The 14,737-nt window shown below is 50.1% G+C and overlaps 1 protein-coding gene and 1 long non-coding RNA gene across 2 annotated transcripts; one reads left to right on the top strand and one right to left on the bottom strand.

Annotated features, from left to right (window-relative positions):
* Positions 1–4,362: 4,362 nt before the first annotated feature.
* On the bottom strand, positions 4,363–5,678 carry LOC144720969 (uncharacterized). Its single transcript, XR_013585828.1, has 2 exons — positions 5,621–5,678; positions 4,363–4,465 (listed from the first exon to the last, which is right to left on the bottom strand). It is a non-coding gene; the product is annotated as an uncharacterized LOC144720969 (long non-coding RNA).
* An 859-nt stretch (positions 5,679–6,537) lies between these two features.
* LOC144720968 (homeobox protein Hox-D8-like) lies at positions 6,538–14,412 on the top strand. Its single transcript, XM_078598191.1, has 2 exons — positions 6,538–7,194; positions 14,104–14,412. The coding sequence occupies exons 1-2, from the start codon at positions 6,690–6,692 to the stop codon at positions 14,397–14,399; spliced, it is 801 nt and encodes a 266-aa protein (XP_078454317.1). The 5' UTR covers positions 6,538–6,689; the 3' UTR covers positions 14,400–14,412.
* Positions 14,413–14,737: the final 325 nt, after the last annotated feature.

The following is a 14,737-nucleotide window of genomic DNA, read 5'->3' as shown; positions in this document are numbered from 1 at the left end:
GCCCCCCCACACAAAAGCATTATTTTCCTTTTTTTTGTGCTCCGATATTTTCCGAGCTAATAATTTTATTTAATTTCCAGAGACCGCAAGCGTAACATTTAAAACAGGTGTGTAAAACTTACTGCCCTTCTTCGACCGTTAAGCTCCTTTAGAAATCTGTGTAGTCACATAAAATGGCTATAAAATTTTACTGTCGATCGTTAGCCGAGCGCAAACCTACATAATTCTGTCACTGATACAAGGCGATGCCAAGAAGCCTGTACGCTTGTCGAGAGGAGAAATACGAACGCACACAAAATATAACGCCCGTGATATTACGGACGAAAATAACAACACGCGAGACGGGACCCAAATATGTCTGTCTGTCGCTATGTCATCAGGCACACGGACGACAGATACAACAGAGAGATGCGGCGATAGAGAGACACGCAAGACGGAGAGACGGAGACACGTGCTTTCGGTTGTAGTGAACGCACTTGGCTCAACGTATAAGCCTCACCGCTCGATGCAACCGCGCACATTTGAATATTAACACGGTCTGTAAATGCTGAGCTATAAATGAGCGATGCAATTCATTTCTGAATGAACAGATACATACATTTATACGTTTTAGATACGCACGTAAATAGTTTAATATAATAGCTATTACTGTACAGTAGAATTATATTAAAACGTTACTTATTTATGTAGCATATCCATGGGTGGGTCTTTCTTTATAAAGTCTGCTTTCCAAACGCGTCCAGGAAGTGGAATCGTCCGTTCATAAATTGTCCAAACATTTAAAGCACCAACCTTCCTGAAAATGAGGTCTTGAGACTCAGTTTATACTCTACCTATGTATTACTACAACGATCAAACATACTTTTCGCTTTTTCATTTTGCACAGAATGTAAACAATTTGACTCGATGTGTGTACAACGTGAATGGTTCTGTATGTGTAACATGAACGCTTCTCAATAAATAACGTGAACGCTTCTCCGTGTACCATGTGAACGGTTCTAAATTAATGTACAATGCGAATGGTTCTAAATTAATGTACAATGCGAACGGTTCTAAATTCATGTACAATGTGAACGGTTCTAAATGAATGTACAATGCGAATGGTTCTAAATTAATGTACAATGCGAATGGTCCGTAGTGCCCTGGTCGTTGTTATTACATTACAAGAACAAAACGTATCATATCCATATAGCATCGTTCATATAACTCAGACACGGGGAATTGTATAGGTTTGATCTCGGTTGTAATGAATATTCAGTTCAGACTCAACGAGACATCTCTCCCTATCCCATGTATGACTTTGTGCACGCGTTTCCGTCCCGTCATTATCATTCGTAACGCATAGGCATACAGTGAAATTAATTTCTGTTCATATTATACTCAACTTACAACCACGAACACACAACACAGCCAGGTTGTTGTTGTTGTTCCAATTATAAAAAAAAACTATTTAATCTCAATTGTCTTCATCAGTATAGTCCTCGAATATCGAGGCTTGAGAAATGTCAATTGCGTAACGCTGGGCGCGCTCGCCTCTTCGGACAATAGCTGATTAGGCGAGTATCGGCCAGACGTATAGGCTATGGGACTGGTGGCTATAGACTCGTGCTGACTCTAGAGTGGAATTCACGCCGGTCTCGACGTTTCTATAATTCGTGCTCGAGCGTGCATGTATCTTCGTCTTTGCATGAATGTATTGAGTGGGGAGCGGTGGCGCGGTGGTTAGCGCGAGTTCGATTTCCGCTCACGGCTAACACTATTGACGAGCTATTGACTGAACTAGTCCTGGGCCTACCCTGGATCGACTCAGCCTCAAATGAGTGGTGCTGGCCACCCACTCCCTTGTGTGCATTACTGGCCTTCAGAGGTGCTCGCTAACAGCACTTGTCCCCAACAGTCTCTTAAGGCTATACGGGGGATCTTTGTCATATTGTGTGCTGTATATAAGTATGAGTGTGCGCGCATTTGGGAGTAAATATGGTTGACTTTTTACGTAAGTATACATGCCGGCCAATGCAAACCTCCACAGAGCACTTACTCCAAGTCTGTAAAGACAATACGGGGGATCTGTGTTCGTGTATGTATGTGTATACTGTGAGCACATATGCAGGCCAACACGTGTGTGTGTGTGCGTGCCGCATCGGCCTTCATATGTGCTCGCTTACAGCACTTACCGAAAATAATCTGTTAAGGCTATACGAGGGATACATAATAAAAAAAATGTTTTGGGTTAAATCGCGTAAATATGTGTCGTTAAACCTACCAGCACCGGACACAGCCAATTAGTAAGGGTTGTCACGTAAACAGAACATGCCAACCCTTACTGATTGGCTTTGTCGGGTGGTGGCGGGTTTAACGACACGTATATTTACGCGATCTAAGCCCAAAAATAACTGTATTATGGATGATATTGGTCGCTATAGCCGTCGTGTGATACGGGGAGATCTTTGTCTGTGAATGTATGTATCGTGATTGGCGGTGCTATAGTGGATCAGTCGCTGCTCTTGGAAACGAAGATTTAAAATGTCCGGTAACCATAGCGACTTAAAGAACAAAGCACATTTAATAAAATGTAAATGTATATACTATATATATAACGTCGCGAACCTGACATCCGCTTCCCCTACGTCGACTCAGCATAACAAGGGAGTTCGACGGCTGTGGCGTTGTTCAAAATCACCATTGGACTCAACAAAGGCGACCGAGCGAGCGTGCCTCTGCCAATACTGCCCCCTTGTGTGCGGTTTCGGTTTTTAATAGGTGCTCGCTAACACTGCCCCCTTTTCCACCGACAATCTGAGGTCGCGTTCAACTCGATATGGTTTCGCATCGGTCGTGTCACGCCAACGAGCGTCGGTTAAAAAAAAAAACATCGAGTTCTGATGGCACCAAATAAAGTTGCTCACACAGAGCTAGTGTTCGAATGCAACGACGCTCGGGTCATCCTGACCGATGCAATGGGTCGCGCGCGTCGCGGAATTAGTTAAACATTTGATCAATTACGCGATTGAGAGCGAGTCAGATTGTAACGTTAAATTCCAAATTAATTCGTCATTAACACTGTGCCATTACAAGTAAAGAAAACATAACATATATTATAGGCGACGGTTTGGGCAATGGGCCTTCTTTATACAGAAGAAGGTGCCCAAATTATTGAGGAGCGGCAGTGCAGTGGTTAGGGCATTGCGACGTGTACGCCGGCGAGCCCGAGTTACATGCCCCATCACGATGAGCATCGGTGAACGAAATAACACAACAATAATATCGGATTCGGCGCTGGAACCCCCTTCACCTGCGGGGTTGAATGACCACAGCCGCCGCGGCGTATCGGGGAACATCTTCATGCAGCAGTGGATTGACCCGAAGGCTCTAACTTGCTGGAATCGTTGTCGTTAACGTTATTGCCGCGCGCGGGTCGTATCACGCGCAATTATATACGCAACGCGGAGTGTCTACGTTACGGGAAATGCGTGCATAATGTGGATTTTAATATTGTGTGTTGCGGACAGTAATAACGCGAGTAGAACAAACCGTGAGAAAAGATTGTATAATATGTAATGTGAAATGCATCATATATGTTCACTTATTATAACGCGGCGAAACTTAACTAGTGGGTGCACGCATACGGGACACACATAGAGAGCCCGAGGAAAACATATAAACAATAATATTACTACGCAATGGCTCTCAAACATAGCGCATGCGATATTCCATCTAAATATCGCGTTATATTCAGGAAATATCGGGTTATATTCAACCAAATAGCCCGCTATATTCCAAAAGAATATTGAACTATATTTCACGAAACATCACGTAATATTTCACCAATTATCGCACTATATTCCATCGAAGCATCGCACATTCCATTCACATATCGCCATATATTCAACCCATATATCGCACCATATATACAAATTTTCCACCCATATATCACGCTACTGTATATTCCACCGATATATCGCACTATATTCCACCATATCGGACTATATATATATTCGACCAATATATCGCACTACAATATATATCCTCATTGCTCACGCTCACTACGTACGCGCGGTGGGAAATGCGCGATAATCTGTTTCCAAATTAAAACTCCACTCGTCTCGACCCCAGACACACAAAAAAACACCCTCCCACCCACCCACCCACCACCACCCCCACACATCCACAGCGACCCCTTAAACCCGCGAATACTGCGCGTCCGCGACCGTTCGCGGCTTTTATTTTACGGTCCGAGCGGCGGTTTTGGAAACGCGACAAAATTTACGCACGCACAGAGGGACGGAGAGAGAGAGAGAGAGGGGAGAGAGTAGGGGGGTGGGGAGAGGAAAGGAGAGATAACAGGAGGAGAGTGGACACCGGTTCGTGGTCTTGGACACCGCCAATGTTTTATTTTGTGGTCGTCTTTAGGCCCCTCGCTCGCCAACAGCTCTCGTTCTCTACCGACCACCTCGCCATGTGGACCCTGCACGGCCCGAGACAGATATTGTTGTATTCGTAGCTCTCGTTATATTTCGTTTTATTATTTATTGGGATTTTTTTTATTGTTTTGTTTTTGAGTAATTTTTGCTCCACCGCGTACGCTCGGTGCGCGAGTTCTGAAATTGCTTCGCTTGTGTGTGTCCGTGTGTGTGTGTCCGCGTGTGTGTGTCCGTGTATGTGTGTGTCCGATGTGTAAACATCGCCACTAGGGAGACAAAGGCGGCTGGGCGTGGTGTTGGCCACCCAACCCCTCGTGTGCCGTGCCGGCCTTTATAGGTGCTCGCTAACAGCACTTGCCCCTACAGTTTGTTAAGGCTATACGGGGGATCTTTGTCTTTGTCCGTGTGTCCGTGTGTGTGTGTCCGTGTGTGTCCGTGTGCGGCCGCGCGTGGTGTTGGTCACCCACCCCCTCGTGTATCGTGCAGGCCTTTACAGGTGCTCGCTAACAGCCCTTGCCCATATACAATCTGTTAAGGGTATCCGGGGTGGGGGGTCTTTGGTTTTGTTGTGTGCGCGCGCGTGTGTGTGTGTTAGCCATGCCTTCGATACATATATACATATTTAAAGGTTGAACTTTGGATAGCCACGGAAATGTTGACGTCTGCGGTTTATCTCTGCGCGTGCAATTGAGCGTTCGTTTGGCGTCTGTTTGAGTGAAAGTGAAAGCGGACGCAGAGAGTGGTCGGCTAACATCGCGCAGAAATAGAAACTTCGTCTAAAGAAAGGGGGGGGGGGGTGTCCAGGCGGTGACATTATTGGCCTAATCACCGCGTGTACATGCGGTGCGCTGTCCGCGAATAAAATTCTCGACATTGTTACAATTAGAAGGACCCCCCCCCCACCCCCATATATCCATCTTGAGATATATGTATAAATTCGTTTTTTAGTATCATCTGTACTGTATGTCGCCGGTCACGACCCGCCTATATATTAAACAAATTGCATAGCGGTGTTGACTGCCAATGGTAAAGGGGGGGGGGTTATAGCGGGTTGTGTGTGTGGGGAGGAGGGGCAGAGGGAGGGGTATATGTGTGTGTGTGGGGGGGGGGTCCCAATATAAAATAACGTATCGCTTTGTTAATGAGCCGCTCGCAACGCTGTATATATATAAATGATGTAATGGCGTTTGATAACTTACGCGTCTTCCTCGGATCATAAAGAGCTGTGAGGCCCGCGCTCCCTTCGCCTTGTTATGTGAGACACTTGCAAAGCGGTCGTTTATAAAGCAGAGAGAGAGAGGGGGGGGGGGCGCTCTAAAGCTATAAAACAGAGAAAAGGCCTTTCCTGCACGCCGGAGCAACGGGAAGTGAAGCAGTGACAGGAACCCCAAAAATAGGGGGGGTGGGTGGTGAGGGGGGGTAACGGCACCCCCACGCACAGAGCTCTTTGCGCAATTTACAGTCCGTGCGGGCACGGAGAAGATGTCTCTTTAGGAACCCCCCCCCCCCCAAAATTAAAGGGAGAGCGCAAGAACTTTCAACACCGAGGCCAGAGTTGTCAGTAGCCGTGCAAGAAAAAAAAAGCGTCAAAAATATAGACGGGTTTTTTTTTTAGGTGCGTATAAATAATTCACATCGCGGGTTAATCGGCTTCTCCTGGCGGGATTTTATTTTATCGCGCATGTACATCCATTTCCACGCTGCGTGTTATTCTATCATTTGCTTCAACATATTAATCCGCCCAATATTCCGCCCCACCGTGTGGCAGGAGCAGGCAGTGGAAGGGGACATATATAGTGAGTGGGGAGGGCTGGGAAGCAATAAATTCCACATGTTCGCGCAGACTTTGAGCGAAAATACATTTGATCGCCGCGTTCTCGAGGTGAGCAGCCCAAATTTTTTGCGGGGCTCGGCAAGCCTTTAAAAAAAAAAATTATAATCTTATTCTAAATAAAAACTCGAACAAACCCAACCAACCCCCTCCGCTTCGCTGAATGGCCGCGTTTACCTAACAACCACGACGGAGCTCCGAGACGCTTCGTCTCCCCCCTCTGGCTTGCTCTCAACATGTGCGTCCGCGGCAGGGGTGTCACTCTCCCCGCTCGCCCCTCTTAATTGGCATGCAGCGGTAACAACCCCCCCGATCGTGCGCACCGCTCGCGTGCAACGCGGGCGCAACCGCGACCAGCCCGCGCGAGTCTACGCAGAGCGCGCGTCCTCCTGCCAGTCGCATCACCGCCGCCGCCGCGACCCCCTCGCCGACTCCCGATGAATTCGTACTTCGCGAACCCTCTCTTCGCGAAGTACAAGGCCGGCGATGCGCTGCGCCCGAGCTACTATGACTGCCGCCTCGCGCCGGACGCCATGAGTGGCCGCCAGGCCGTCTTCTACGGTGCGGGTGCCGGTACCGGAGCCGGAGGAGGAGGAGGAGGACCCCCGGCATTCGAGCACCCGGCCGGTACCGGCGCGGGCACGGGCGGAACGGCGGGAGTCCACCACCAGGAGTTCTACCACAACGGAAGTTCGGCAGCGGCGGCGGCGGCTGCCGCGTACCAAGCGGCCGGTTCGTGCGCGCTGGACGCGGCGGGTAACTTCTACGGGTACCCGGCCTTCCCGAGGCAGCCCGTGTTCGCCCTGCAGCAGGAGTGCGGCGGTGTGGTGCAGTACCCGGGACCCGACTTCAAGTCGTTCGGGCCCGGCGCCGAGGAGGAGGCCGAGTACCCGGGTCAGGGCTCCTCGTCGGCGCAGCTCTTCCCCTGGATGAGGTCTCAAGGTGCGTGGGTGGTTGTGGTGGTGGTGGTGGTTGTGGTGGTGGTTGTGTGGGGGTGGCTGGCTCGGGTCGTCTCTGTCCCCTCGATGGCCCTTGTCGTCTCTCTGCACGCGTGCCTCTGTCTCTCTTTGTGTGCGCTCACAATCGTGCGTCTGGCCATCCCCTTGTGTTGTCCTGTCGATGATCTGTGTATGGGGATGGCAATTGCGCTTTCCCTTCCTCGTTGATAACGTCTTACGGAGCAGAACGATTGTCGAGCAAGATGACGTTTCGGGCAACGTTCCCCGTTCATCGTTGATTGCTGCGTTGTTGCTATGCAATGTTTATTATTCATGTTCTTGTTATAATTACAAATTATTGTGCTCTCTGATTACTGTCCCATTCATCATTCCGTACCTTGCCTAACAGCTGCTGTTGCTTTCATTATTTTTTTGTGTCCGTTGCTACTGCCGGTCGTTTGTTGTTGTTATTGTTTGCTTATTTATGGATGCGTCCATTGTGTCGTGCGCACACAAAAGGCAGACGGACGCGCCTGGCGTACGGGCGGGAACCACAATAGCGCAGCCGTCATAGGATCGGAGCCGTCGTCTGCGGGCTACATCGTGGCCAGGGCCCGTCGATAACGAACGCCGCAGCTAAAGGAAACGAGCGGCCACTGCGTGCAATCAACTCGGAGATGAGAAGCCGATAGCGGGCCTCTGGGGGTCCTTATCGCCGGATAGTTTTTTTGTTGTCGATTCTTCTCGTTTTCACGTAACCTATTTAGGCGCGCGCGTAATTGTCCTCAACTGTACGCTGGCTACATTTCATGGGCGCATGTCGGAAGGATAGTGACGTAACCGGTGAGCACGCATCAATATATATGCAGTATATAGACCGTGCTATCTCGTGAAACGGTTGCAAAGTGCGTATTTCATATGGGTTGATATGGATGACGTGAAAGTTGCGTCTTTTGTAATGCGCACGCAGTTACGCGCTTAAATAATCGACAACGTTTGCGCTAGCTCATAATTAGGGTAGTGCTATAGCCGGGGTGGGTAACAATACTAGCAGCTGCCTGTCTCTCTTGGATATTGTGTTGAAATTCACCAGTTTGTTGGATCATTTTTTGACCAGTTTCTGTGTATGTCTATTAATAGTGTCCATTGGACCTCTTGCGAAGACATTGGTTGTTGTTTTTGAAACCAATGCGACCAAATATTGCGCCAGTCGTGTTATTGTGTTGAGCGCATTAACTTGTCCATTGGTTTGATCACCCTACTCGTAACACACTTTAACATTTAGTTTTTACTTTTACGGAATTTTACACCCACCACCACACTTTTTGAAATTATGTCAGCGTGTATACCTATGTCTAGAGATGCTGCCACTACTCTGTGTGTGTGTGTATTCTATACGAATTGCGTGGGTAAACGTTCAAGACGAACAATCTTTATAGGCGCAATAAGCTCAAGTGCCACGTTACCACCATTCCAGAAGAACATATGCGACGTCATGAGCCCTACAAAACGCGGTCTGCAACAAATAACAAGACAACTAGTTTATATATTTGGCATCACAAACGTTGCGTTATCTGGACGGAACATTATCTCTGGGGCAAATGTGTGTGCGTGCGTTGTGTGGCGATTGGCATTGCTCGTGGTGGCATTGTGCAATGTTTAAATTATTACAATTATTAGTATTACCTTCGCAAATCATTGACGCGTTGACTTCTTTTTTAATTTTGCCCCGTGCGTGGCCCCTGTGCTGCTCTCTCGCCCGTTTCCATCTAACCGCGTGGGGTCGCTGGGCCGATACGGGGCGGTTTCTTCTAAATGCCGCGGCGAAAGAAAAAAAGGGGGGGGGGGTGGCTTTATTACAAAAATCTCGAGCAAAGCAGAGCGCGGCCACGGTTCATTAAGTAAGGACAATCGTGGTGGCTCAAACGCTTGCAGGGTCTGCCCTGAACCTCGCCTACCCCCCCCCTGGCCGCCGCCACCACCCCACCCTCCGTGTTTACAGTCACGGCCAAATAAAAAAAAATATTCCACGTCGTCAAGTCACTCAATGCTCCATTAACCCCACGAAGTGTTTCCAAACGTAAAAATGTTAATAGCGCGCTACACGTACCGTATAAAGAGAAAGACACGTACGGCGAACGTTGCGAAAGTATTTTTTTCGTTGGGGGTGGTGGGGGAGAGGGCATGTTTGTATCAAGTACGCTTCCCGTGCACGTTGTTCCACGGCAGCTCACGGATTCGTTTACAAGTAAGCGTTTAAGAGACCGCGTTAGCTGAACGCGCGTGCGTGCGTGCGCGCGAGCAACGATGGCACGCAAGGCCAATCAATGTGCTGCCGATAAACTGGAAATGACCCGGTTTAAACTAAAAAAATAACACCACCTGCTGTAAATGCTTATTGCGCGTGTGTAAATATCCTCCGCGCCTCGTGTGTCCACAACAGCCACGGAGTGAACGGGCCTCCGCTAGCAGGCCGCCGGTGACCTCTGTGTAATAATGATGGTGGCCATAATCATCATCATCATTATTTTATTATTATACTGCCAATAGAAATGTACCGGCCTCTGTCAATGCACTGCTGAATTCGGTCAAGAGGTGAGGGGGGGGGCGTGGGGGATCCGTTCAGATTTCACTCGCCACTGATGTTAGCCGTGGCAGCAAAATCGAACTCAGGGAGAGAAAAAAACCCCAGGTTCATAGAGCAAATCCCACCGACAATTCCCTTTGTTGAATACGTGTGAGGAATGCGCGTGTGTGTGTGTGTCTGGTGCAGGGGGAGCGGCAGTGTAGTGGTTAGCGCGCTGCGATACGAACCTGGCGACCCAGGTTCGATTCCCGCTCACGGCCAACACCAGTGACGAATATCTGAACCGGTCCTGGGCCTCCCCTAGGTCTACTCAACCTGAAATGAGTACCTGATTCGGTGTGTAAACATCGCCACTGGGGAGACAAAGACGGTCGGGCGTGGTGCAGGCCACCCACCGCCTCATGTACCGTTCCGGCCTTCATAGGTGCTCGCTAACAGCACTTGCCCCTACAGTCTGTTAAGGCTATATGGGGGATCTTTGTCTGGTGCAGGGGGATCGGTAGTGTGGCGGTCAGCGCGCTGCGCTACGAACCCGGTGCCCGAGTTTGATTCCCGCTCACGGCCAACACCGGTGGCGATTACCTGAACCGGTCCCGAGCCCCGTTCCATAGGTCGACTCAGCCTCAAACGAGTACCTGGTGCGATTTGTAAGAAAAAACATCGGCACTGGGGAGACAAAGGCGGCCGGGCGTGGTGCTGGCCACCAACCCCCCCTCGTGTGCCGTGCCGGCGTTCACTAGGTGCTCGCTAACAGCACTTGCCCCAACAGTTGAAGGGTATACGGGGGAGGGGGGGGGTCTTTGTCTTGTCTGGTGCAGCGTTAAGTTTAAGATGGCACGCACGACACGGAACTGAACTAAAACTGTCGCGGTTTCACGAACACCCGTGGGCCAAACTGCCGCAGGGAAACACGCAGCAAAGTCAGCCAGGACAACCTCAGTCAGGGCGCTATGTCACCCACAGTGCAGTGCGCGTGTACGCACGTAGGTGCTCGCGTGCGCACGTATAAAGGTAGAGCTCCCCCGTATAGCCCTGACATACTGTTGGGGGCAAGTTCTGTTAGCGAGCACCTATGAAGGCCGGTAACGGCTGGGGGGGGGGGGGTTTGGACAACATCGCCCCGGCCACCTTTGTCTCCCCAGTGCTGATGTTTACACACCGCACCAGGTAACTTATTTACGGCTGATTCCACCTAAGGGAGGCCCAGAACCGGTTGAGGTATTCGCCACTATTGGTGGTGGGTGGAAATTGAACTCGGGTGGCTGTGGGTGGTAACGCATCGCCCTAACCATACTGCACTACCGCTCGCCACACGCATACAAAGGACAAAGACCCCCGTATAGACTTAACAGACTATTGGGGTAAATGCTGTTAGCGAGCACCTATGAAGGCCGGAACGGCACACGAGGGGGTCGGTGGCCACCACCACGCCCGACCGCTTTTGTTTCCCCAGTGACGATGTTTACGCACAGCACCAGGTACTAATTTAAGGCTGAGTCGACCTACGGGAGGCCCGGGACCGGCTCAGATATTCGTCATTGGCGTTGTGGGCCTTGAGCGGGAATCGAACTCGGGTCGCAGGGTTCGTAGCGCAACGCGCTAACCGCTACACTACCGCTCCCCACACCTCCCCACACCTACACACACCTACACACACCTACATACACACCTACACACACACAGGGAGAGAGCCCCCGTGATTCATGTGCGAGTAGCGCATCCGTTAGACGGCGCGCGTGCGTGCGCGTGCGCGCGCGCTCGACGATTTGGCAGCAGAATGTTGGAGGCGAGAGGAGTTGTTACCCGGACGAGAATAGAGAGTGGGGATCTGTCGCCAGCACTTTTAAGCGCAGTCTTGTTTGCAGTGAATGAAGAGAGAGAGAGAGGGGGGGAGGGGCTTTTCTAATGATTTATAATTTTTGCATTTAATGGCCTAGTTGTCAGCACACTCCGAGATTAACAGCACGTGGCGTTATTCGAGTAGCGCCGCACACGCGCTGACTTATGATGGAGATTGCTCAGCAATTGACACTGTCTTCTGTCTACGTGTCCGAGGATTGCAAACTTATCAGGTGTATACGTGTTACGTAATGTGTGTATACATATACTGATACTCGATAGATAGGTGAAGTGGTATCGATATGTGCGCGTGTTTACGATGTGTATTACGCTTATTTAGTATAGCATACCAATCAATACACTCACGGATGTATTCGAGTGCGTGTGTGTGTGTGTGTTTGTATGTGTGCAATTGTGAATAATATTAGACGGTAATTCAATCGCTAACAAGTAAGCTTGTCCACAGTAAAAAAAATGGGGCGATAGTGGGGGGGGGGGCGTCTGGTTTTGTAGCAGATCGTGTGTGGACATCTGTGAAAAAGAGCTTATTAGCTCATCGGATTAGTCCAGCATAAATACAGATTCTGTGTGTGTATCGTGTACGTTGCGTGTATGTTTGTACGAGTAATTATGTGTACGCACGTGCGTGTGTATATTGTGTACGTTGTGTGTATGTTTGCACGAGTCATTGTGTGTACGTGCGCTTGCGAATGCTCATTGCACGTGTTCATATGTCGTGTGATGTGTGTCGACTCAGCCTCGAGTGAGTGCCTGGTCCGGTGTGTAAACATCGCCACTGGGGAGACAAAGGCGGCCGGGCGTGGTGTTGGCCACCCACCCTCTCATGCGCCGTGCCGGCCTTCATAGGTGCTCGCTAACAGCACTTGCCCCAACAGTCTGTTAAGGCTATGCGGGGGATATTTGTCTTTAATTGAATGTGCGCGTATGTGTTCGTCACCATATTACTCACGATTCCCCTTCATTTACCAAGTAACGTCTAATAGAGTTTCAAGACTGGTTCTCAGGAGGGCCCTGCATTTTAAAATTTTCGCGGGATGTTTGGATAATTCCATTAATGAGTCTCTGACACCGAAGTATCCGGATGAGATTTCATCCACACAATACAACGAAGCTCCGCACAGATGGATTCAAGTGCATGCGTGATTGTTTGTGTGTGTGTCTTTGTATATCATTGGGAGACGGTAGTATTTTTCGATTTAAAGCTTTCGTGACTGCAGGGATTCATCTTCTTGGTTCTTTCGGTAAGGTCACGTAGAAGGGAAGTAATAAAATAATAAAAATAAAACACAATAAAATAATTCTCACGACGTTTCGGCTACAACGCAAGCAGCCGTCTTCACCTGTTGTAGCCGAAACGTCGTGAGAATTATTTTATTATGTTTTATTTTTATTATTTTATTCTATCCCTTCTACGTGACTTTACCGAAAGAACCAAGAAGACGGTAGCATCATTACTAGTCCGGGCCTTCACTACGTCGACCTGATATTGAATTAGTAGCTGGCGCACGGCTTTTAAAGTTCTCCACCGGGGAGACAAAGGCGTCCGGGAATGGTTCCGTCAAGGCCCGACTCCCACACGCGCCAGGCCGGCTTCAATAGGTGCTCGCTGACAACACTTGCCCCCAACAGTCTGTTAAAGGGTCCACAAGGGGGTGACGTCTCCTTTGTCTTCCATATGTGTGCCTTTGTGCGTGTACAGCGTTTCTAGATGGGGTCGCATCCAGACGATGACATGGACAAATTGCATTGTGACGTGTACACATTGTACGTATGGGTTGTCATAGCAAATACCTGGACTACGATCCGTGTTTGTTCTTTGGTAAGGTCATGGTATTGTCTTTAGGACACGTGTGTGCGTGTGTGTGTTTGTGCGGTAGTGTAGCGGTCAGCGCGTTGCGCTTTGAACCCGGCGACACGGGTTCGACTCCCGCTCACGGCCACCACCAGTGACGATTATCTGAACCGGTCCCGGGCCTCCCCTAGGTCGACTCAGCCTCAAATGAGTACCTGGTGCGGTGTGTAAACATTGCCACTGGGGAGACAAAGGCGGTCGGGCGTGGTGCTGGCCACACCCACCCCCTCGTGTACCGTTCCGGCCTTCATAGGTGCTCCCTAACAGCACTTGCCCCTACAGTCTGTTAAGGCTATACGGGGGATCTTTGTTTGTGCACGTGCTCTTGTGTTGCGCTAGCCACTCGCCCACACGCTATGATGTAACCCGCACGTCATGATGTAACCTGCACGCGATGATGCAGTCCACATGCTATGATGTGGCCCACACGTTATTACACACTGCACGCTATGATATAGCTCGCAATCGATACTGCGGCCAACACACGCTACGCTGTAGCTCACGCGCTACGATGATGACCTCGTGTTGCATTTTTTTTGTTCATTGCTGTTGTCTTTTTTGCTGCTGTTGTCGTGACGTGTTCTCTGTTGTTGTTGTTGTTTTGCTGCTCCCAGTGGGGCCGGGCAGGCGACGGGGCCGGCAGACCTACTCGCGCTTCCAGACGCTGGAGCTGGAGAAGGAGTTCCTCTTCAACCCGTACCTGACGCGCAAGCGGCGCATCGAGGTGTCGCACGCGCTGGGCCTCACCGAGCGCCAGGTCAAGATCTGGTTCCAGAACCGGCGCATGAAGTGGAAGAAGGAAAACAACAAAGACAAGTTCCCGGCCAGGAAGGAGGACATTGAAGAGCCCGCGAAGAAGGCGGAAGAAAACTCGGGCGACGAGGAGTCGCAAGGCACCTCCAAGGAGTGAAGGGGGCGCCGGGGGGGGGGCGGTGCGGGGAGGGGCGGGGGGAGGACACCGCAAGGGACACGGAAAAGAGATCAGGAGCGAGAGGAGGAGGAGGAGGGGGGGGGTGGTGCCAAGTGCCGGAGAGGATTTAAGAGGATGAGGCGGTGGTTGCCGCGTCCTATATAAATGTCAAAACTTGCACCCGTGCACTAATAGAACAAGGCGACGTTTTTTTGTTGTTGATCTGAGTAAACGCGAACAACGCGTTTGAAGGCCAAAAAAAAAAAGACACGGGGGAGTTTTCGAACGCCTAAACGCTAAGATGGTCTGTCGGGATGTGATTGCTGGGGGGGGGGAAG

The sequence above is a fragment of the Lampetra planeri genome, chromosome 10, assembly GCF_965212315.1.
Source record: "Lampetra planeri chromosome 10, kcLamPlan1.2.h2, whole genome shotgun sequence".
Taxonomy (NCBI): domain Eukaryota; kingdom Metazoa; phylum Chordata; class Hyperoartia; order Petromyzontiformes; family Petromyzontidae; genus Lampetra; species Lampetra planeri.
The sequence above is the reverse complement of the archived record's forward strand: the minus strand, read 5'-3'. Positions and strand labels throughout refer to the sequence as shown.